Below are 22,680 nucleotides of genomic sequence, written 5' to 3'. Positions count from 1 at the left end.
GACAAATGCACAAACTTCATTAGCCGATTCAATCACCTGGAAGAAAGGGTATCAGTGATTGAAGATCAAATGAATGAAACGAAGCGAGAAGAGAAGTTTAGAGAAAAAAGAGTAAAACAAAGCCTCCAAGAAATATGGGACTATGTGAAAAGACCAAATCTACATCTAACTGGTGTACCTGAAAGTGACGGGGAGAATGGAACCAAGTTGGAAAACACTCTGCAGGATATTATCCAGGAGAACTTCCCCAACCCAGCAAGGCAGGCCAACACTGAATTTCAGGAAATACAGAGAATGCCACAAAGATATTTCTCGAGAAGAGCAGCTCCAAGACACATAGTTGTCAGATTCACCAAAGTTGAAATGCAGGAAAAAATGTCAAGGGCAGCCAGAGAGAAAGGTCGGGTTACCCACAGAGGGAAGCCCATCAGACTAACAGCTGATATCTCGGCAGAAACTCTACAAGCCAGAAGAGAGTGGGGACCGATATTCAACATTCTTAAAGAAAAGAATTTTCAACCCAGAATTTCATATCCAGCCAAACTAAGCTTCATAAGTGAAGGGGAAATAAAATACTTCACAGATAAGCAAATGCTGAGAGATTTTGTCACCACCAGGCCTGCCCTAAAAGAGCTCCTGAAGGAAGCACTAAACATGGAAAGGAACAACCAGTACCAGCCATTGCAAAAACATGCCGATTGTAAAGACCATCAAGGCTAGGAAGAAACTGCATCAACTAATGAGCAAAATAACCAGCTAACATCATAATGACAGGATCAAATTCACACATAACAATATTAACCTTAAATGTAAATGGACTAAATGCTCCAATTAAAAGGCACAGACTGGCAAATTGGATAAAGAGTCAAGACCCATCAGTGTGCTGTATTCAAGAAACCCATCTCATGTGCAGAAACACACGTAGGGTCAAAATAAAGGGATGGAGGAAGATCTACCAAGCAAATGGAAAACAAAAAAGGCAGGAATTGCAATCCTAGTCTCTGATAAAATAGACTTTAAACCAGCAAAGATCAAAAGAGACAAGGCCATAATGGTAAAGGATCAATTCAACAAGAAGAGCTAACTATCCTAAATATATATATGCACCCAATACAGGAGCACACAGATTCATAAAGCAAGTCCTTAGAGACCTACAAAGAGACTTAGACTCCCACGCGATAATAATAATGGGAGACTTTAACACCCCACTGTCAACATTAGACAGATCAATGAGACAGAAAGTTAACAAGGATATCCAGGAATTGAACTCAGCTCTGCACCAAGCAGACCTAATAGACATCTACAGAACTCCCCACCCCAAATCAACAGAATATACATTCTTCTCAGCACCACACTGCACTTATTCGAAAATTGACCACATAGTTGGAAGTAAAGCACTCCTTGGCAAATGTGAAAGAACAGAAATTATAACAAACTGTCTCTCAGACCATAGTGCAATCAAACTAGAACTCAGGATTAAGAAATTCACTCAAAACCACTCAACTACATGGAAACTGAACAACCTGCTCCTGAATGACTACTGGGTACATAATGAAATGAAGGCAGAAATAAAGATGTTCTTTGAAACCAATGAGAACAAAGACACAACATACCAGAATCTCTGGGACACATTCAAAGCAGTGTGTAGAGGGAAATTTATAGCACTAAATGCCCACAAGAGAAAGCAGGAAAGATCTAAAATTGACACCCTAACATCACAATTAAAAGAACTAGAGAAGCAAGAGCAAACACATTCAAAAGCTAGCAGAAGGCAAGAAATAACTAAGATCAGAGCAGAACTGAAGGAAATAGAGACACAAAAAACCCTTCAAAAAATCAGTGAATCCAGGAGCTGGATTTTTGAAAAGATCAACAAAATTGATAGACCGCTAGCAAGACTAGTAAGAAAAGAGAGAAGAATCAAATAGATGCAATAAAAAATGATAAAGGGGATATCACCACTGATTCCACAGAAATACGAACTACCATCAGAGAATACTATAAACACCTCTACACAAATAAACTAGAAAATCTAGAAGAAATGGATAAATTCCTGGACACACACACCCTCCCAGAACTAAACCAGGAAGAAGTTGAATCTCTGAATAGACCAATAACAGGCTCTGAAATTGAGGCAAAAATTAATAGCTTACCAACCAAAAACCGTCCAGGACCAGATGGAATCACAGCTGAATTCTACCAGAAGTACAAGGAGGAGCTAGTACCATTCCTTCTGAAACTATTCCAGTCAATAAGAGGGAATCCTCCCTAACTCATTTTATGAGGCCAGCATCATCCTGATACCAAAGTCTGGCAGAGACACAACAAAAAAAGAGAATTTTAGACCAATATCCCTGATGAACATTGAAGCAAATATCCTCAATAAAATACTGGCAAACCGAATCCAGCAGCACATCAAAAAGCTTATCCACCATGATCAAGTGGGCTTCATCCCTGGGATGTAAGGCTGGTTCAACATATGCAAATCAATAAATGTAATCCAGCATATAAACAGAACCAATGACAAAAACCACATGATTATCTCAATAGATGCAGAAAAGGCCTTTGACAAAATTCAACAGCCCTTCGTGCTAAAAACTCTCAACAAATTCAGTATTGATGGAATGTATCTCAAAATAATAAGAGCTATTTATGACAAACCCACAGCCAATATCATACTGAATGGGCAAAAACTGGAAGCATTCCCTTTGAAAACTGGCACAAGACAAGGATGCCCTCTCCTACCACTCCTATTCAACACAGTGTTGGAAGTTCTGGCTAGGGCAATCAGGCAGGAGAAAGAAATAAAGAGTATTCAATTAGGAAAAGAGGAAGTCAAATTGTCCCTGTTTGCAGATGACATGATTGTATATCTAGAAAATCCCATCATCTTAGCCCAAAATCTCCTTAAGCTGATCAGCAACTTCAGCAAAGTCCCAAGATACAAAATCAATGTACAAAAATCACAAGCGTTCTTATACACCAATAACAGACAAACAGAGCCAAATCATGAGTGAACTCCCATTCACAATTGCTTCAAAGAGAATAAAATACCTAGGAATCCAACTTACAAGGGATGTGAAGAACCTCTTCAAGGAGAACTACAGACCACTGCTCAACGAAATAAAAGAGGATACAAACAAATGGAAGAACATTCCATGCTGATGGGTTGGAAGAACCAATATCGTGAAAATGGCCATACTGCCCAAGGCAATTTATAGATTCAATGCCATCCCCATCAAGTTACCAATGACTTTCTTCACAGAATTGGAAAAAAACTACATTAAAGTTCATTTGGAAGCAAAAAAGAGCCCGCATCTCCAAGTCAATCCTAAGCCAAAAGAACAAAGCTGACTTCAAACTGTATTACAAGGCTGCAGTAACCAAAACAGCATGGTACTGGTACCGAAACAGAGATATAGACCAATGGAACAGAACAGAGCCCTCAGAAATAATACCACACATCTACAACTATCTGATCTTCGACAAACCTGACAAAAACAAGAAATGGGGAAAGGATTCCCTATTCAACAAATGGTGCTGGGAAAACTGGCTAGCCATATGTAGAAAGCTGAAACTGGATCCCTTCCTTATACCTTATACAAAAATTAATTCAAGATGGATTAAAGACTTAAATGTTAGACCTAAAACCGTAAAAACCCTAGAAGAAGAACTAGGCAATACCATTAAGGACGTAGGCATGGGCAAGGACTTCATGTCTAAAACACCAAAAGCAATGGCAACAAAAGCCAAAATTGACAAATGAGATCTAATTAAACTAAAGAGCTTCTGCACAGCAAAAGAAACTACCATCAGAGTGAACAGGCAACCTACAGAATGGGAGAAAATTTTTGCAACCTACTCATCTGACAAAGGGCTAATATCCAGAATCTACAAAGAACTCAAACAAATTTATAAGAAAAAAACAACCCCATCAACAAGTGGGCGAAGAATATGAACAGACACTTCTCAAAAGAAGACATTTATGCAGCCAAAAGACACATGAAGAAATGCTCATCATCACTGGCCATCAGAGAAATGCAAATCAAAACCACAGTGAGATACCATCTCACACCAGTTAGAAAGGCGATCATTAAAAAGTCAGGAAACAACAGGTGCTGGAGAGGGTGTGGAGAAATGGGAACACTTTTACACTGTTGATGGGACTGTAAACTAGTTCAACCATTGTGGAAGACAGTGTGGCGACTCCTCAGGGATCTAGAACTAGAAATGCCATTTGACCCAGCCATCCCATTACTGGGTATATACCCAAAGGATTATAAATTGTGCTGCTGTAAAGACACATGCACCCATATGTTTATTGCGGCACCATTCACAATAGCAGAGACTTGGAACTAACCGAAATGTCCAACAGTGATAGACTGGATTAAGAAATTGTGGCACGTATACACCATGGAATATTATGCAGCCATAAAAATGGAAGAATTAATGTCCTTTGTAGGGACATGGATGAAGCTGGAAACCATCATTCTCAGCAAACTAGCGCAAGGACAAAAAACCAAACACCGCATGTTCTCACTCATAGGTTGGAATTGAACAATGAGAACACTTGGACACAGGAAGGGGAACATCACGCACGGGCCTGTTGTGGGGTGGGGGAGGGGGGAGGGATAGCATTAGGAGATATACCTAATGTAAATGATGAGTTAATGGGTGCAGCATGCCAACATGGCCCATGTATACATATGTAACAAACCTGCACGTAGTGCACATGTACCCTAGAACTTAAAGTATAATAAAAATATATATATATATAAAATAATAATGCTGAACATTCGCCATGCACATCCCTGCATTCTCAGTACAGAGGGTAGGGGTTATCTTTATATATGGATGAGGAAACTGAGGCTGAGAGGTTATTACTGGCTTGAGGACACTCACTTTGCTGGTAGGTGGAAGAGGTGGGTTGGACCCCTGAGTGTCTGAGCCCCAGCTCCGTCGTGACCCCTCTGCAGATGATGCGCTTGTCAGCAGCAACCTTCTGAAGGCCAGAGCCCCTGATCGACTCTGCACATGTGCGCTTGATGATGCCAACATCTGCTTTCAGTAACTCAGCCAGGTTTCAGGAGAGACAGGAATAAGGATACAGCCGTTTTCAAACTGCCCTTGCCAGGTTGGCAAGATGGCTATTTCTGTGTCCTGCCCTGACCTGATACTTGGGACTCAAAAAGAGAGACAAATTTAGATTTAAAATCGTGCCTATATGACAATGATATTAGTTTATTAATATATAATAATATATTTACTAAGCAAAGCTATTTCTTACCTAAATATGAGGAATAATAGAAAAAAAATATTTCTAAAAAGTTTAGAATGGGCATTAGAAGAGTTTTATTTTTTCTGGATTAAAAATGTTGGGGTTAATAGATTATTGCTATTATGACGTATTCTCTCATTTATTTTTAAAAATAACAGAGTTTATGATCACCACTCTTAGCCTTAATCGTAAAAGATGTGAATCATCAATAATTTTTAAAATAGAATAAGAACACTGTGGATTGTTGAGAATGTGGTATGGGTCTGACCCCTAGTGTACTGGGTCAGGAGGGGCAGCTGTGTTGGGGTCGGTGGCCCCTCCTGTCACAGACTCTCCCTGACTCTGTCTGGCCTGGGCGGCTTGATGGTTCCTGATTCCCGCCCCTCCCACCGGGCACCGTTGCCTTCTAGGATTGTGGTCGTTTTCACAACTGGGTGCTCCTTCTCTTGATATTTTTGTTTCTGAGGCCAACTTCCCTCACTAGGAAGTAATCTTGTCTTGGTATAAAGTGAAGCTATTGTCACCACGGTGTTTCATTTTATCACCTGGCACATATTAAGTGTTGCGTGTGTTGGGAGCCTTCCAACTACTTCTTCTACTTTTTCTTTTTTGGAGACAGAGTCTCTCTCTGTCGCTCAGGCTGGAGCGCAGTAACATGATCTCAGCTCACTGCAACCGTCACCTCCTGAGTTCAGGCGATTCTCCTGCCTCAGCCTCCTGGGTAGGTGGGACTACAGGCACGGGCCACCATCCCCAGCTAATTGTTTGTATTTTTAGTAGAGATAGGGTTTCACCATATTGGCCAGGCTGGTCTTGAACTCCTGACCTCCAGTGATCTGCCTGCCTCGGCTTCCCAAAGTGCTTGTATTACAGGTGTGAGCCACTGTGCTCCATCCAGTGACTTCCTCTGCCTCCCAGGTTCAAGCGATTCTCCTGCCTCAGCCTCCTGAGTAGCTAGGATTACAGGCATGCACCACCACGCCCGACTAATTTTTTATTTTTAGTAGAGATGGGGTTTCTCCATGTTGGTCAGGCTGATCTTGAACTCCTCACCTCAGGTGATCTGCCTGCCTCGGCCTCCCAAAGTGCTGGGATTACAGGCGTGAGCCACTGTGCCTGGCCCCAACGACTTTTTAATGCAGATCATCTCTAAGCTTCACAGCACCTTACAGGCTCTGTGCTGTCTCTGTTTTATGTGCAAGGAAGCCAAGCCCTGATTTGAACTCAATTTCTCAAACTCCAAGCCCTCCACTCTGCCACACTGTCCTCTTGGAGCTCCGGAGCAGGACGGACAGAGGTGGCATGCAGGTGACCAGGTGTGGGGCTGTTGGCCTCCTCATTCATGTCCTTGCTTCCTCCCCAGGTGGCAGATATGCTGTTGGAGCTCTGCGTCACCGAGTTGGAGGATGTGGCCACAGACTCGCAGAGCGGCCGTCTCTCTTCTCAGCCTGTGGTGGTGGAGAGTAGCCACCCTTACACTGACGACACCTCCACCAGTGGCACAGTGAAGATACCAGGTACGGGGGCCAGCCCCAGGGAGGAGCGGCAGCCTTTCCCACCTTCAGAACGGTGTGATTCTGTAATTGCTTCAGTAGAAACAACCATCTCTGTTTTATAAAAAGAGGTTACAAAATTGCTTTAGAATCACTTTTCTCCCCTTTTCTAACAAACTTCTTTTGCACAATAAATCAAGATACAGAAAGTCGCGCAAAGTAAATGTTTAGCTTCACGATAATCAGGCAGATGCCCTAGTCATCACTGGTGACAGATGCCCTATGTCACCAGACCCGGGTCTAGACATAACCTGTGGCAGATTCTGGAAGCCCTCAGTGTGTCCCCTGATGTTCCTCTGAATGATGCTCTCCTGATGTTGATCCATCACTGACTTGCATTTCTGGACAGCTTCTGTTAACCATGTGTATATCCTTTTGTTTTTAACAACTCAACAAAAATTATTAAGAAGAGAATTGTTGAGGCCCTGACCTTTGATCTGGCAGGCTTCACTGCAGCCTGGATCTGCTGACGACACGGCATGCTGCTGTTCAGTGTGTTCCTCAGGCCCATCCTTCTGCAAGGTGCTGCCCGATTCAGAGGCCCATAAGTTCCGCCCCTTTCGCCAGCTCCTTAGTGGGGTGACTCAGCCTCAGCAGGCACCTCCTGCCTGCCTGTCTTTCCTTTGTGACATCAGCAGCCCCTGAGGCTTATTAGCACCCGAGGCTATTGCCCCACAAGTGGCTACAAATGGTGCTATTCTAGTGGAATCATTTCTTGCTTATTTGTTAGCTGGAATACTTTCTTATAAAGAGACATTTCCCTTCATCTTACAGTTAGTTGCCCAAGGTGCTGTTTGCCTGAGAAAGACAAAAGCTTGACTCTTCCTTCTGTTTACCAGAGAATGAATTGGTTTCCTGTCATTTCTTGAAGGTGACCTGTTTTTTTTTTAATATTATTATGAACTCATGGATTGAAACATAGTGATTGTTTTACTCTATTGTGATTATCTTTGTTGAAGCTGAGATTATCCTGTTTCTAGACAGTGGTGGCCTCTTCAGTGTAGCTCCTGAAGTGACTCCGGTGGTCTTTGGTAGCGTCCAGGCAGTCTACACAAGGTGTCCTCAGTTTTTTGTGGGTTGCCACTCTTCACCTGGGGTCTGCCCTGGATTCTTTTGAGTTCATACTGATACTTAAAATTTTTTTCCTTTTATTTATTTTTTATATTTTATGTATGTATTTATTTGTTTAGAGACAGGATCTTGCTCTGTCACCCAGGCTGGAGTGCAGTAGTGCAGTAGTGCAGTTATAGCTCACTGTAGCCTCAAATTCCTGGGCTCAAGTGATCCTCCTACCTCAGCCTCCTGAGCAGCTAGGAGTACAGGCAGATGCCACCTCGCCTGGCTAATATGCTGTTTCCTTCTACTCAAATTCAAAAGTACAAGGTCTATACTTCTGTTACATCTGCCTCTCTTTTCTTCCATATCAAATCCTGGTTCCAAGATAGTGTTTGATAAAATAATCTCATGATTTTTCATTTGCTTTACGTAACCACATTGCATATACGACAGACTTAGGATATAATTTCAATACTGTCAACATCAGTATAATTACTGAAATTCTTAAAAATCTTAGAATATACCCTAATTTTCTCAAATTTATTAAAGTAATTACTGCATCTACAAGAGCATAATAGCTGTTACATATTATACTTTGTCTTTGAGTCTTAGTTTTACTGACTGGGCCTTGTGGGGTCTGAAGTACACTCTAGTGAATTCCTCATTAGCCCCTGAGATCAGACTTGTCCATGAGATTTTTTGTCCTTCGAATTTGAAAGGTAGTTTTTCCGGATATTAAAGCCTTGGATCATGTCTTTTTCCTCTGTGAAAGTGTGATAATGATAACATCTTTTTCCCTTAGAAGTCACATGTGTTTTTTCAGTAATTTTACTAGAATATACGTTCGTGTGGCCATTCTCGGTGATGTTCTTGGTTAGAAGCTGCGTGTGTTTTTTTGGTAATTTCACTAGAATGTACATCCATGTGGCCGTTCTCGGTTAGAAGCTGTGTGTGTTTTTTCGGTAATTTCATTAGAACGTACGTCCGTGTGGCCATTGTCGGTGATGTTCTTGGTTAGGAGCTGCGTGTGTTTTTTGGTAATTTTACTAGAATATGGGTTCATGCAGCTGTTCTCAGTGACGTTCTTGGTTAGAAGCTACGTGTGTTTTTTCGGTAATCTTACTAGAACATACGTTCGTGTGGCCATTCTCGGTGATGTTCTCGGTTAGAAGCCACGTGTTTCTTCGGTAATTTTACTAGAATGTACGTTCGTGTGGCCATACTCGGTGATGTTCTCAGTTAGCAGCTGTGTGTGTTTTTTTGGTGATTTCACTAGAATGTGCGTTCGTGTGGCCATTCTCGGTGATGTTCTTGGTTAGAAGTCACATGTTTTTTCAGTGATTTTACTAGAATGTATGTTCGTGCGGCCATTCTCGGTGACATTCTCGGTTAGAAGTCACGTGTGTTCTTTCAGTGATTTTACTAGAATGTCAGTTTGTGTGGCCGTTCTCGGTTAGAAGTCATGTGTTTTTTCGGTAATTTTACTAGAATGTACGTTTGTGTGGCCATTCTCGGTGATATTCTCAGTTAGGAGCCGTGTGTGGTTTTCGGTAATTTTACTAGAATGTGTGTTCGTGTAGCTGTTCTCTGTGATGTTCTCGGTTAGGAGCCATGTGTTTTTCGGTAATTTTACTAGAATGTGCTTCGTGTGGCCGTTCTCGGTTAGAAGTCGCGTATATTTTTTCGGTAATTTTACTAGAATGTGCGTTCGTGTGGCCATTCTCGGTGATGTTCTCAGAAGTCGCGTGTATTTTTTCAGTAATTTTACTAGAATGTACATTGATGTGACCGTTCTCAGTGATGTTCTCGGTTAGGAGTCACGTGTGTTTTTTTGGTAATTTTACTAGAATGTATGTTTGTGTGGCTGTTCTTGGTTAGAAGTCACGTGTTTTTTCAGCAATTTTACTAGAACGTACGTTTGTGCGGCTGTTTTCGGTTAGAAGTTGCGTGTGTTTTTTTGGTAATTTTACTAGAATGTACGTTTGTGCGGCCGTTCTCGGTTAGAAGTTGCGCGTGTTTTTTTGGTGATTTTACTAGAATATACATTTGTGCGGCCGTTCTCGGTGATGTTCTCGGTTAGGAGTCGTGTGTTTTTTCGGTAATTTTACTAGAATGTATGTGCAGCCGTTCTCAGTTAACAGTCACGTGTTTTTTTTGATAATTTTACTAGAATGTATGTTCGGGCGGCCATTCTCAGTGATGTTCTCGGTTAGGAGTCGTGCGTGTTTTTTTGGTAATTTTACTAGAATGTATGTTGGTGTGGCCGTTCTCGGTGATATTCTTGGTTAGGAGCCACGTGTGTTTTTCGATAATTTTACTAGAATATGTGTTCACATGGGCGTTCTCGGTGATGTTTTTGGTTAGGAGCCACGTGTGTTTTTTCGGTAATTTTACTAGAATATGCGTTCGTGTGGCCATTCTCAGTGATGTTTTCGGTTAGGACCCGCGTGTGTTTTTTGGTAATTTTTCTAGAATGTGCATTTGTGTGGCCATTCTCGGTGATGTTCTCAGTTAGAAGTCGCGTGTGTTTTTTCTGTAATTTTACTAGAATGTACGTTCGTGCGGCTGTTCTTGGTGATGTTCTCAGTTAGAAGTCACGTGTAATTTTACTAGAATGTGCGTTTGTGTGACCGTTCTCGGTGATGTTCTCGGTTAGAAGTCGCATGTGTTTTTTCGGTAATTTTACTAGAATGTACATTTGTACGGCCATTCTCAGTGATGTTCTTGGTTAGGAGTCACGTGTGTTTTTTTGGTAATTTTACTAGAATGTGCGTTTGTGCGGCCATTCTTGGTGATGTTCTCGGTTAGGAGCTGCATATGTTTTTTTGGTAATTTTACTAGGATGTACGTTTGTGTGGCTGTTCTCGGTTAGGAACCGCATGTGTTTTTTTGGTAATTTTACTAGAATGTATGTTGGTGTGGCTGTTCTCGGTTAGGAGTCATGTGTTTTTTTCAGTAATTTTACTAGAATGTATGTTCGTGTGGCCGTTCTCGGTGATGTTCTCAGTGATGTTCTCGGTTAGAAGTCGTGTGTATTTTTTTGGTAGTTTTACTAGAATGTACGTTCGTGTGGCTGTTCTCGGTGATGCTCTTGAATAGGAGCCACTTGTGTTTTCTCAGTGGTTTTACTAGAACGTACTTTTGTGTGGCCGTTCTCGGTGATATTCTTGGTTAGGAGCCACGTGTGTTTTCTCAGTGGTTTTACTAGAATGTGTGTTCATGTGGCTGTTCTCGGTGATGTTCTCGGTTAGGAGTCATGTGTGTTTTTTCGGTAATTTTACTAGAATATGTGTTTGTGTGGCCCGTTCTCGGTGATGTTCTCGGTTAGAAGTCGTGTGTTTTTTTCGGTAGTTTTACTAGAATGTACGTTTGTGCGGCCGTTCTCGGTGATGCTCTCGGTTAGAAGCTGCGCGTTTCTTCCGTAGTTTTAGTAGAACGTGTGTTAGTGTGGCCGTTCTCGGTGATGTTCTCGGGTAGGAGCTGCATGTGTTTTTTCGGTAATTTTACTAGAATGTACGTTCATGTGGCCGTTCTCAGTGATGTTCTCGGTTACAAGCTGTGTGTGTTTTTTCGGTGATTTTACTAGAATGTGCGTTCATGCGGCTGTTCTCGGTAATGCTCTCGGTTAGCAGCCGCGTGTGTTTTTCCGGTAGTTTTACTAGAATGTACATTCGTGCAGCCATTCTCGGTGATGTTCTCGGGTAGGAGCCGCATGTGTTTTTTCAGTAATTTTACTAGAATGTACGTTCTTGCAGTCATTCTTGGTGATGTTTTCAGGTAGGAGCCACGTGTGTTGTTTTGGTGATTTTATTAGAATGTACGTTCATGTGGCCGTTCTCGGTGATGTTCTCGGTTAGCCGTGTGTGTTTTTTTGGTGATTTTACTAGAATGTGTGTTCTTGCGGCCGTTCTCGGTGATGTTCTCGGTTAGAAGCCGTGTGTGTTTTTTCGGTAATATTACTAGAATGTACGTTCCTGAGGCCGTTCTTGGTGATGTTCTCGGGTAGGAGTCGCGTGTGTTGTTTTGGTAATTTTACTAGAATGTACGTTCCTGCGGCCGTTCTCGGTGATGTTCTCGGGTAGGAGTCGCGTGTGTTGTTTCGGTAATATTACTAGAATGTACGTTCCTGCGGCCGTTCTCGGTGATGTTCTCGGGTAGGAGTCGCGTGTGTTTTTTTCGGTAATTTTACTAGAATGTACGTTCCTGCGGCCGTTCTCGGTGATGTTCTCGGGTAGGAGTCGCGTGTGTTTTTTCGGTGATTTTACTAGAATGTGCGTTTGTGTTACCGTTCTTGGTGATGTTCTCGGTTAGCAGCCACATGTGTTTTTTCGGTGATTTTACTAGAATGTACATTCGTGCGGCCATTCTTGGTGATTTTCTAGGTTAGAAGCTGCATGTGTTGTTTTGGTGATTTTACTAGAATGTACAATCGTGTGGCCGTTCTCGGTGATGTTCTCAGAAGCTGCGTGTATTGTTTCAGTAATTTTACTAGAATGTGCGTTCATGTGGCCATTCTTGGTGATGTTCTCAGTTAGGAGCCATGTGTGTTGTTTCGGTGCTTTCACTAGAATGTACGTTTGTGCAGCTGTTCTTGGCGATGTTCTCGGTTAGGAGCCGTGTTTTTTTCAGTGATTTTACTAGAATGTGCATTCTTGCGGCCGTTCTCGGTGATGTTCTCGGATAAGGGGTGCTCCTTTAATCTGTCGTCCCAAGTCTGTTTTGCAGGACGTTCTCTTGAATTGCAGTGTGTAGTGTTTGTTCTGTAGCCTTGCTTAGCAGTCTTTTCTAGGGACACTTGGTGGCTCTCCATGCATTGGATACTTCATGCCTTTTAGAGTTAATGTTGGTTACTTTCTCTTTCAAGTACTCTTTACCTCTGCTTCTGTTTTTAAAATTTCCTCCTTTTTTCCTATTTGTCTTAAGGTAGCATCTGCTGTGTTTATTTGATTTTACACTCTGTTTTAGTCTCCATTGGAATGTAGTTTTGTTTTCATTGTAATTCTGTCTTCAGCTTTAAAATTTTTTTGTTTTTCTAAGTCTGATTTATGTGGTTCTTTCATGTCTTGTATCATTTTTCTAATTTCACTCAATTTGTTTTGAAATGTTCAGGATTGATGTGTTTCGTGGGCATTTCTTTCTGGCCTGCTTTTACTGCCTATAGGGATGTTATTTTGTTCCTTATTCTCACTTTTTTTTCTGGAGACAGAGTCTTGCTCTGTCATCCAGGCTGCATTGCAGTGGTGTGATTCTGACTTACTGCAGCCTCGAACTCCCAGGCTCAAGCCATCCTTCCCCATCAGCCTCCTGAGAAGCTAGGACTACAGGCTTGTGCTGCCACGCTTGGCTAACTTTTGTGTGTGTGTGTGTGGAGATGAGTCTTTCTATGTTGCCCAGTCTTGTCTCAAACTCCTGGGCTCAAGCGTTCCTCCCTAGCTGGGCCTCCCAAAGTGTTGAGAATTACAGGTGTGAGCCACCGTACCCAGCCTATTCCCTTTTTATAACAATAGCTTTTTATTGTATTTGGTCTTATACTTTTATCTTGCTCACTTTTTTGTGAAATCCTTTTTCTTGAACTTTTAGAATGAGGTGAGATTCAGAAAAGCTTTGTCACTTTGTCGCCCAGGTTGGAGTACAGTGGCAGGATCTTGGCTCACTACAGCCCCAACCTCTGGGCTCAAGCGATCCCCCTTCCTTAGCCTCCTGAGTAACTGGGACTATAGGCTGTGCCCAGCTAATTTTTAAAATTTTATATAGAGAAAGGATTTCACCATGTTGTCCAGGCCTGTCTTTAACTCCTGAGCTCAAGCAAGCTGCCTGCCTCGGCCTCCCAAAGTGCTAGGATTACAGGCGTATACCACTACATCTGGCCCAGAAAAGCATTTTTCAACTTTAAGCTATTACTTTATGATAGAAATTTAAAGAACAAAGGGTATTTCTAGTCAGCCTTTGCCTAGACAAAAATCTTGTGACCCTTTTTCTCTTCTGTTTTTCTCTCGCTTTATATCCAGTCCACCGGCAAATCTTGTTTTCTCTGCTTTTAAAATATATTCCAAATTCAACCATTTCTCCCTAACTCTAGACATTCTGGGCTAGAGCACCGTGGGGTCTCACCCGGTTTATCATCCCATCAATCACATCCTAGCTGTCTCCCTGTGTTCCTGCTTCCACTCCCCACCTCCTGTGGCCCCCGCTCCATGGAATCAGCCCCCAACAGAGCATCCAGAGATAGTATCTTAAAACCAGTCCAAGCCTGTCAACCCTGTAACTGTAAGAGAGGACCTGAGTCCCTGCCCCACGTCCCTCCTTCTTCCCTCCTTCCTCCTCTGCCTCTTTCCCAGCCCCTCAGTGCCATCCTCTGCTAGACCTTAAAGATCTTCCAGCCTGAAGGAAAACTCTTCTGCCTCTGCTCGCATACCTCTCACACCAGATGTGCGGGTTCTCCACACCAAGCGGTTCTCCAGTTCTGTGGACACGCCAGAAGTTGAGGTGCTCCTCACTTCAAATGCCCCTCACTTCCCAGATGACCCACAACTGCTGTCTGACTTGGCTGCACACTGGGCATTCCCACAGCCCCTGGTCAGTGTGATGTTCGCTGTAAAGCTTGATCAGGGGAGTGGGATTGCAGTAGGAAAGTCTGCCCGGGGGTGACTGCACAAAACAAGTTGGCCAAGTGGAAGTGTTTTCTGGCCTTTCAGTCCACAGACATAATCTTCAGTGGGGATGAGCTGGGGCAAGGGGTGGTCTGTCTGAGATGCTTGTCTTTGAGGCTAGTTCTTTCTGACTTTCTGCTATTCATTAGCTGTTAAACATGGTTTTAGTTTCACTGTTTCTACTTTGAGTGCTAATCTGGAGTGGTTGCTATGTTTTGTGCTCACCTGTCCTCCAGGTGCAGAAGGACTCAGGGTGGAATTTGACCGGCAGTGCTCCACAGAGAGGCGCCACGACCCTCTCACAATCATGGATGGCGTCAACAGGATTGTCTCCGTGCGGTCAGGTAAGGACAGGAGGTTGAGCCAGGATTGTCTCTGTGCGGTCAGATAAGGACAGGAGGTTGAGCAGGGCATGATCTGCCCACCTGTGTCTCCGTAGACACAACCCTTCACATTTGTAGGACAGAATGCTGCTACCATATTCTCATGGAAGTCTTAAGGAAGGGACAATATGCTATTCAGCTGTGAAACACAGTAGGTTTGCTTGCCTCTTAGCTATACTTTTAAATACAGTAATTATCTGTGATGTGTGCACCACATCCCTGTCGGATGGGCCCTGCTTCACCAGACAGTTGCAGAAGGTGCTGGAAATGTGTGGGGTGCCAGGGCTCATGTGAGGTCATGGTTGGCATACTACAGAGTTTCTTCAAGGGGTTTGTTTCTTACTGGCTGCAGTGAGGGCATGGCCATGTGTGGAGTGACTTCTCTATGTAGGTGGAGGCAGCCACGTGTCTGGCTTGTCTCTGCTGCTGAGCTCCATGAGGCCAGCGGGGGCAGATGAGGACGCCTGTGGGGGCTTGTGAAATGCCCTTTTACCGAGTATTTTAGAATTGGCAGTGCAGGGGTGTGTGTATGCACCTTTTAAGACCTCTTTATCCTTCATCTCGAGTGTTTCCTGTAAAGGGCCAGGTAATGCAGCCTCTGTCACAACAACATGCAGACTGGATGCCAGAGAATGGGCATGGCTGTGTCCCAGGAAAACTTTATTCACACAGCATTACTTAGTTAAGTAAAGCTTTGCATGAAGTGGTATGGTCCCAGTGGGCATGGGTTTTTCTGCTGCTTGACAGATGTCTGCCAGTGTAGTTTTCAGTAGTGTTGTTGGTTGTGAGTTTTTCTGCGTCCAGCAGAAAGCCCTTATGGGCCATCCCTGAGCTGCTGCCAGATGGTTCTTCTGAAGCAGAAATCTGGCGGGGTTCTCTTGGCCTTCCGAGATGCTGTAGTACACCGCCACTCCTGTCCACAGCAGCCAGGCCCTCTGCTCCCTTGAGGGCGGCCTCCTCTGGGCCGTGCTGAACCACACACATGGGCCTTTTGTTGGGACAGCTGGGGTTCTTCCTTCTGCTGCCTGGTCACCTGGTTGTATGAGAGCTTTCCCGGAAACGTCCCCATGGCCCCTGGCCTGGTGTGTGCTGGAGACCTGGAGGCCACTCACTGTATCCTGGCTAGTGGGGTCATTTCCCCACTGCGTGGTGGCTTCTGCCAGGGCAGTGCCTGCCTGCCTGCCCTCAGTTTCCTGGTTACCTGGTACAGGGGCTGAATGCGTGTTTGCCGAAGAATGGTATGTATTAAAATGTGAATCCCAAGAGTGATGTGTCACTGTGCACTTCAGCTTGGGAGAGCTTGGATTGGAGGAACTTGCTCTTCACACATGACGGAAATCATTCTGCTTTGCATCTAAGGAGGTTTGTGTCGATTGGGTGATGGAGTGAAGCTAACCCCGGGGTGCGCTTTCCTCCCCCAGGCCGAGAGTGGTCCGACTGGTCCAGTGAGCTGCGCATCCCAGGGGATGAGTTAAAGTGGAAGTTCATCAGCGATGGGTCTGTGAATGGCTGGGGCTGGCGCTTCACTGTCTATCCCATCATGCCAGCTGCTGGTAAGGGAGGGGCTATGGCGACCAAGGTTACATGACTGGCTGTGAATTGTTTCTGAAGCAACATGGACACGTGCACATTTCCACGTAGTGTCTGACGGCCTGCCTTCTGCTGTGTTGGAGTGAGTGCTCTCACAGGCCACGCTGAGGCGTGGAACAGAACACAGAGAACTGTCCCAGCTCACACTCCTCCTCACCTGGTGTGGAAGGAATTGTTGCTGGTGCAGTTCTTAGGCTTTTGGTTTACAGTGGAAGTGTGAGTGTGAAGAGCAAAGCTCACTGACTGACAGTGGCATGCATGGGCACACCAGCTGTTGCCTTCTGGTGGGTGGGACTGGGTGGAGCCACCCTTGTTCGTTGGCTTCTTTGGGGGTGGTCCCTAGCTTGTGAAACCTGGGGATGTTTACAGTGCTCATTCACAGGCCCTAAAGAACTCCTCTCTGACCGCTGCGTCCTCTCCTGTCCATCCATGGACTTGGTGACATGTCTGTTAGACTTCCGACTCAACCTTGCCTCTAACAGAAGCATCGTCCCTCGCCTTGCGGCCTCGCTGGCGGCTTGTGCACAGCTGAGTGCCCTAGGTAAATGGCACCATTACAGTTACATCTGTCTTCCTACTTGGAAGAAACCGTCAGACTTCTGATACTTTCTCTCTGCTCATTTCAGCCGCCAGTCACAGAATGTGGGCCCTTCAGAGATTGAGGAAGCTGCTTACAACTGAATTTGGGCAATCAATTAACATTAATAGGCTGCTTGGAGAAAATGATGGGGAAACAAGAGCTTTGGTATGGAGCATTCTAGTACAATTTCTAGATTTGTGACCCTTGGGGAATAAAATGTTGCTTTAGTAGTCTAAACCTCTAAATCGAGAGGAGTTGGGGAGTTTCACATAAGAATAAGGAGGCCTTGGCCCGGTCACGGTGGCTCACGCCTGTAATCCTAGCACTTTGGGAGGCCGAGGTGGGCAGATCACAAGGTCAGGAGATCGAGACCATCCTGGCTAACACGGTGAAACCCTGACTGTACTAAAAATACAAAAAATTAGATGGGCGTGGCAGTGGGCACCTGTAGTCCCAGCTACTCGGGAGGCTGAGGCAGGAGAATCGCTTAAACCGGGAGGTAGAGGTTGGAGTGAGCTGAGATCGCGCCACTGCACTCCAGCCTGGTGACAGAGTGAGACTCCATCTCAAAAAAAAAAAGAATAAGGAGGCCTTTGTCACATCCAGACTTTTCGTATGTTGCAATGTATACTGAGTTCAAGTTGGACTTTGATTTTGTGAAAATCTGTTTCGACAACTGTGAACATAGGATTGTGTTGATTGGACTTTACAATGAGGCTAACTGATGGCCTCCCTTTTATTTTGCTGACTAAAGTAGTCCCTTTTGATCCTACACATGTGAGGAGACAGGCAGCGTTTGTGGGCCAGAGAGGGACTGTTTCTCTGGAAGCAGATGTACTGAAATCAGGACCAAACATTCTGAGATGAGTCTTCAAACTCTTCTTTTTTACTTTAGTATTTATGTTCTTTTAGCTTTTTTCCTGCTTGAGAATTTTGATAAGCGTTTTTTTTTTTTTTTAAGAAGAAATAGTACCAACATAATAAAACATTTGACCATAGAAACAAATGGTCAACCTCCCATGTACCCTGGATTCCCACGATAGAATACCGTTCTGTTTAGAGTTTTACAGGTAGTGCTCTTGCTGCTTTGGTGAAAGGTCTTCCAGAAGCTTTGCAAAGGCAGTTTGAATATGAAGATCCTATTGTGAGGGGTGGCAAACAGCTGCTCCACAGCCCATTCTTTAAGGTAATGTTTGACTTATTTTTTAAAGTGACAATAGAGCTATTTGACTGAAAGAGCCACTGAGAGCTGTCATGTGCAACATGTGTTGTTTTAGGCCTCTGAGGGCAGCTGTAGGTATTGCTGAAGTCAAATATGAAAAAAATTCTCAAGAAATGATCATGTAATCTAAACCCTTAAACCATAAGCCTGTAACTGTTAGCATGCCTTGAGATGCACGGGTGTTCTTGTCACTTGATGCAGGCAACAAGTGTTGTAGCAGTTGTATGGCACGTGGCTAGGAACTGTCAGAGATCGCCACATCACTGATGGTGGCTGTATCCTTTCTGTGCCCCATGGCCATCATCCTGGAATAGGAGGTCCTGCAGAAGGAGCCACAGAAACCTTGGCCTGTTCACTGCATTTCTGAGTGTCCCTGTGTTTGTCATTTTTGGTGCCTGCAGGTACTGGTAGCTCTTGCTTGTGACCTGGAGCTGGACACTCTGCCTTGCTGTGCCGAGACACACAAGTGGGCCTGGTTCCGGAGGTACTGCGTGGCCTCCCGTGTTGCTGTGGCCCTGGACAAAAGAACACCGTTGCCCCGTCTGTTTCTTGATGAGGTATTGCATGATATTTTGGAATCACTTTTGGGATGCAAAAACATTGTTTATTTAGCTATAGTGTAACAAGATGCCAATATTATGAGACACAGAAAAGTTCTGCTTGCCAAGGAATATCAAAGAAAATAACACATAGGTGAAAATGAGTGAACTGACACTGTGAATTTCAGTTAAAGTTTATTTTTAGTGAACTACAGATAGAATGATACTGTCTAGACATTTTTAATATGTTAGACTTGATGCAGTCATTATCGGTTTTGCCCATGAACCATAACATTGCAGTGTTGCTCTTGCCTCATATTTTCAGGCAGGGATTCCTTCTGTCTTTCCTTAGTATTTATCTATTTTATTTGAGATGAGTGTTTGATTTGTAACGTCATAATAATTTTGTTTAGGTGGCTAAGAAAATTCGTGAATTAATGGCAGACGGCGAAAACATGGATGTTCTGCATGAGAGCCATGACATTTTTAAAAGAGAGCAAGATGAACAACTTGTGCAGTGGATGAACAGGTTATTATATTTGAAACAAGCAGTAATGTCGATCGTGAGCGTGAGAGGCTGTGTGCATTGTTCTTTCCTGTGGCAAATGCTCACTTGATGTGTGTTGTAGGCGACCAGATGACTGGACTCTCTCTGCTGGTGGCAGTGGAACAATTTATGGATGGGGACATAATCATAGGGGCCAGCTCGGGGGCATTGAAGGTGCAAAAGTCAAAGTTCCCACTCCCTGTGAAGCCCTCGCAACTCTCAGACCTGTGCAGCTAATCGGAGGGGAACAGACCCTCTTTGCTGTGACGGCTGATGGGAAGGTAAGAGTGCTTTTTCTGTGTCACAGGGTCATTGAGCCTGAGGCAATTGTGGCTAAAGGTGCTGTGTGGTTCTTAGCACTTGCAAGGATCTGTACTAAAACGTTTCTCAGGATTAACAGTACTGTGGTATGCAGGAAGCAGCTAGAGTTCTAAGATATTTTTGTATAATCTTTAAATTAAAAAAAAAATGTTTAAGACAGAGTTTTGCTCTTGTTGCCCAGGCTGGAGTGCAATGGTGTGGTCTCGGCTCACTGCAGCCTCCACCTCCTGGGTTCAGGTGATTCTCCTGCCTCAGCCTCCTGAGTAGCTGGGATTACAGGCACCCGCCACCACGCCTGGCTAACTTTTGTATTTTTAGTAGAGACAGGTTTTCACCATGTTGGCCAAGTTGGTCTCGAACTCCTGACCTCAGGTGATCCGCCCACCTCGGCCTTCCAAAGTTCTGGGATTACAGGCGTGAGCCACCATGCCCGGCAAAAATTTTTTTTTTTTTTTTTTTTTTTTTAAATACGTCATGTATACAAAAGTATTACAATTTTTGTTTGCGTATCACTCATTAGATGTATTTCTTGTTTGCTATTGTAAATACTATCTTTTAAAAAGTGTATTGCTGCTGGCCTGGTGCGGTGGCTCACGCCTGTAATCCCAGCAATTTGGGAGCCCAAGGCAGGTGGATCACCTGATGTCAGGAGTTCGAGACCAGCCTGGCCAACATAGGAAAACCCTGTCTCTACGAAAAATACAAAATGAAGCCAGGCTCAGTGACACGTGCCTGTAATCCCAGCTACTTGGGCGGCTGAGGCAGGAGAATCACTTGAACCTGGGAGGTGGAGGTTGCAGTAAGCCGAAATCACACCACTGCACTCCAGCCTGGGCGACAGAGTGAGTTTCCATGCCCCCCCCCCCCCCCCCCCCAAAAAAAAAAAGATTGCCACTGATATGTAGAAATATTGGATGTTTATATATTGACCTGATGTTTGGGACCTACTTGACTCTCTCCAGTCTAGTGTATCTGAAGATTTCTTGTATCTTCTTTATAGAGTGCCGTAGTCTCTAAATTAATTCTGTTCCTTTCTGTCTAGCGTAACTCTCTTTTATTTTTCCCGTTTGTGTGGGAGAATGGGAGCTCATGGTGCGGGCTGGGGTTGTGGTGTGATTCTGGGTAGGAGTGGGCAGAGGCTCCTGCCTTGATCCAGACTGGAGCAGGCGCAGATGGAGCGTTCCCAGGCTTCCAGTGGGGTTTGAGTAGAAGCCCTTGATCAGATTAGGCATGTTTCCTTCTGTTTCTAGTTATCAGTGGACACTTATTTTTGTTCAACACTCTTTCTATGTGTTTTGAAATGTTCTTTCATAGGTGTTTTCTTTCTTTTTTTTCTTGAGACAGAGTCTCACTCTGTTGCCCAGGCTGGAGTGCAGTGGCGCAGTCTCGGCTCACTACAACCTCTGCCTCCCAGGTTCAAGAGATTCTCCTACCTCAGCCTCCCGAGTACCTGGGAGAACAGGCGCCTGCCACCACGCCCGGCTAATCTTTTTTTGTTTGTTTGTTTTGTTTTTTAGTAGAGATGGGGTTTCACCATATTGGCCAGGCTGGTCTTGAACTCCTGACCTTGTGATCCACCCACCTCGGCCTCCCAAAGTGCTGGGATTACAGGCATGAGCCACCATGCCCGGCCGATGTTTTCTAATGGATTGGTATAGTCAGTTGGATTAATTGGTTTTCTCATATTAAACAAACTTGCATTCTTTGGATAAATCCAGTTTGGTCAGGATATGTATCTGGCTTGTGTTTGTGATTCTTTTGTTTAGATTTTTGGGAGCTCCTGTTCATGAGTGAGATACTCTCATGTAATGTTCTGTCTCACACACGTTTATCGTTTCATAGTTTCTCTGGGTCAGGACTCTGGATGCAGCATACCTCCACCCTCCAGCTCAGAATCTCAGCAGGCTGCAGTCATCTTGAGGCTGTCCCAGCAAGGATTCAGTCCCTCATGGACCTTTGGGCTGAGGCCTCAGTCCCTATGAGCTGTTGGCAGAGCTTCCCCTCACTCAGCCCTTTGCCACATGTCCATAGAGCATCTCACAGCGTGGCAGCTGACTGTCAGCGAGAGCAAGGGAGGTGCAGGAGGGAGCACCAGCAAGAGAGAGTGGAGCAAGACAGAGCCACCGTCCTGTGTAACTGAATCAGAGAAGTGACCACGCTCCATCATTTTTGCCCTATTCTGCTCATCAGAAGTAGGTCATTAAGTCCAGCCCACACTCAGGGAGAGGGAGCTGTAGGCATACTTGGAGATATGCAGGCTTGGTTCTAAACCAACACAATAAAGCAAGTCTCTTCACAAAGCAAGTCACACAAATTTCTTGGTTTCCCAGTGGATATAAAAGTATGTGTATACTATGGTCTATTAAGTCACATCTTCAGGCTCCACTTCTAATTCTAGTTCTCTTGCTGTTTCCACCACATCTGAGGTCACTTCTTCCACTCATGTCGAACCCCTCAAGGTCATCCATGAGGGTTGGAATCCACTTCTTCCAAATCCCTGTTAATGTTGATATTTTCACCTCCTCCCATGAATCACAAATGTTCTTAATGGCATTTATAATGGTGATGGCTTTCCAGAAGGTTTTCAATTTAGCTTGTCCACATCCATTAGAGAAATCTCTGTCTATGGCAGCTATAGTCTTATGAAATATATTTCTTAAATAACAAGATTTGAAAGTCGAAATTACTCCTTGATCCATGTGGCTGCAGAAAAGATGATGTGTTAGCAGGCATGAAAACAACTTTAATCTCTTTGTACATGTTCATCAGAGCTCTTGGGTGACCAGGTACATTGTCAATGAGCAGTAATATTTTGAAAGAAATCTTTTTTTCTGAGCAGTAGGCCTCAGTAGTGGGCTTCAAATATTCAGGGAACCATGCTGTAAACAAATGTGCTGACTTACAGGTTTTGTTCTATTTCTGGAGCACAGTCAGAATGGAGTTAGCATAATTCTTAAGGGC

General features: G+C 44.1%; 1 protein-coding gene across 1 annotated transcript in view; it reads left to right on the top strand.

The window, feature by feature from the left end:
* Window positions 1-22,680, top strand: part of HERC2 (HECT and RLD domain containing E3 ubiquitin protein ligase 2) — a 162,790-nt gene that overhangs the window by 113,083 nt on the left and 27,027 nt on the right. The window contains exons 62-70 of the mRNA XM_058427697.1: window positions 6,642-6,795; window positions 14,774-14,881; window positions 16,342-16,473; window positions 16,893-17,051; window positions 17,137-17,255; window positions 18,151-18,276; window positions 18,714-18,869; window positions 19,265-19,380; window positions 19,481-19,679. Of these exons, the coding sequence (XP_058283680.1) occupies window positions 6,642-6,795; window positions 14,774-14,881; window positions 16,342-16,473; window positions 16,893-17,051; window positions 17,137-17,255; window positions 18,151-18,276; window positions 18,714-18,869; window positions 19,265-19,380; window positions 19,481-19,679 (1,269 nt within the window). The remainder of the gene's footprint in view (window positions 1-6,641; window positions 6,796-14,773; window positions 14,882-16,341; window positions 16,474-16,892; window positions 17,052-17,136; window positions 17,256-18,150; window positions 18,277-18,713; window positions 18,870-19,264; window positions 19,381-19,480; window positions 19,680-22,680) is intronic.

This window comes from Hylobates moloch, unplaced genomic scaffold (assembly GCF_009828535.3).
Source record: "Hylobates moloch isolate HMO894 unplaced genomic scaffold, HMol_V3 SCAFFOLD_14, whole genome shotgun sequence".
In the NCBI taxonomy this organism is placed as follows: Eukaryota; Metazoa; Chordata; class Mammalia; order Primates; family Hylobatidae; genus Hylobates; species Hylobates moloch.
The sequence above is the reverse complement of the archived record's forward strand: the minus strand, read 5'-3'. Positions and strand labels throughout refer to the sequence as shown.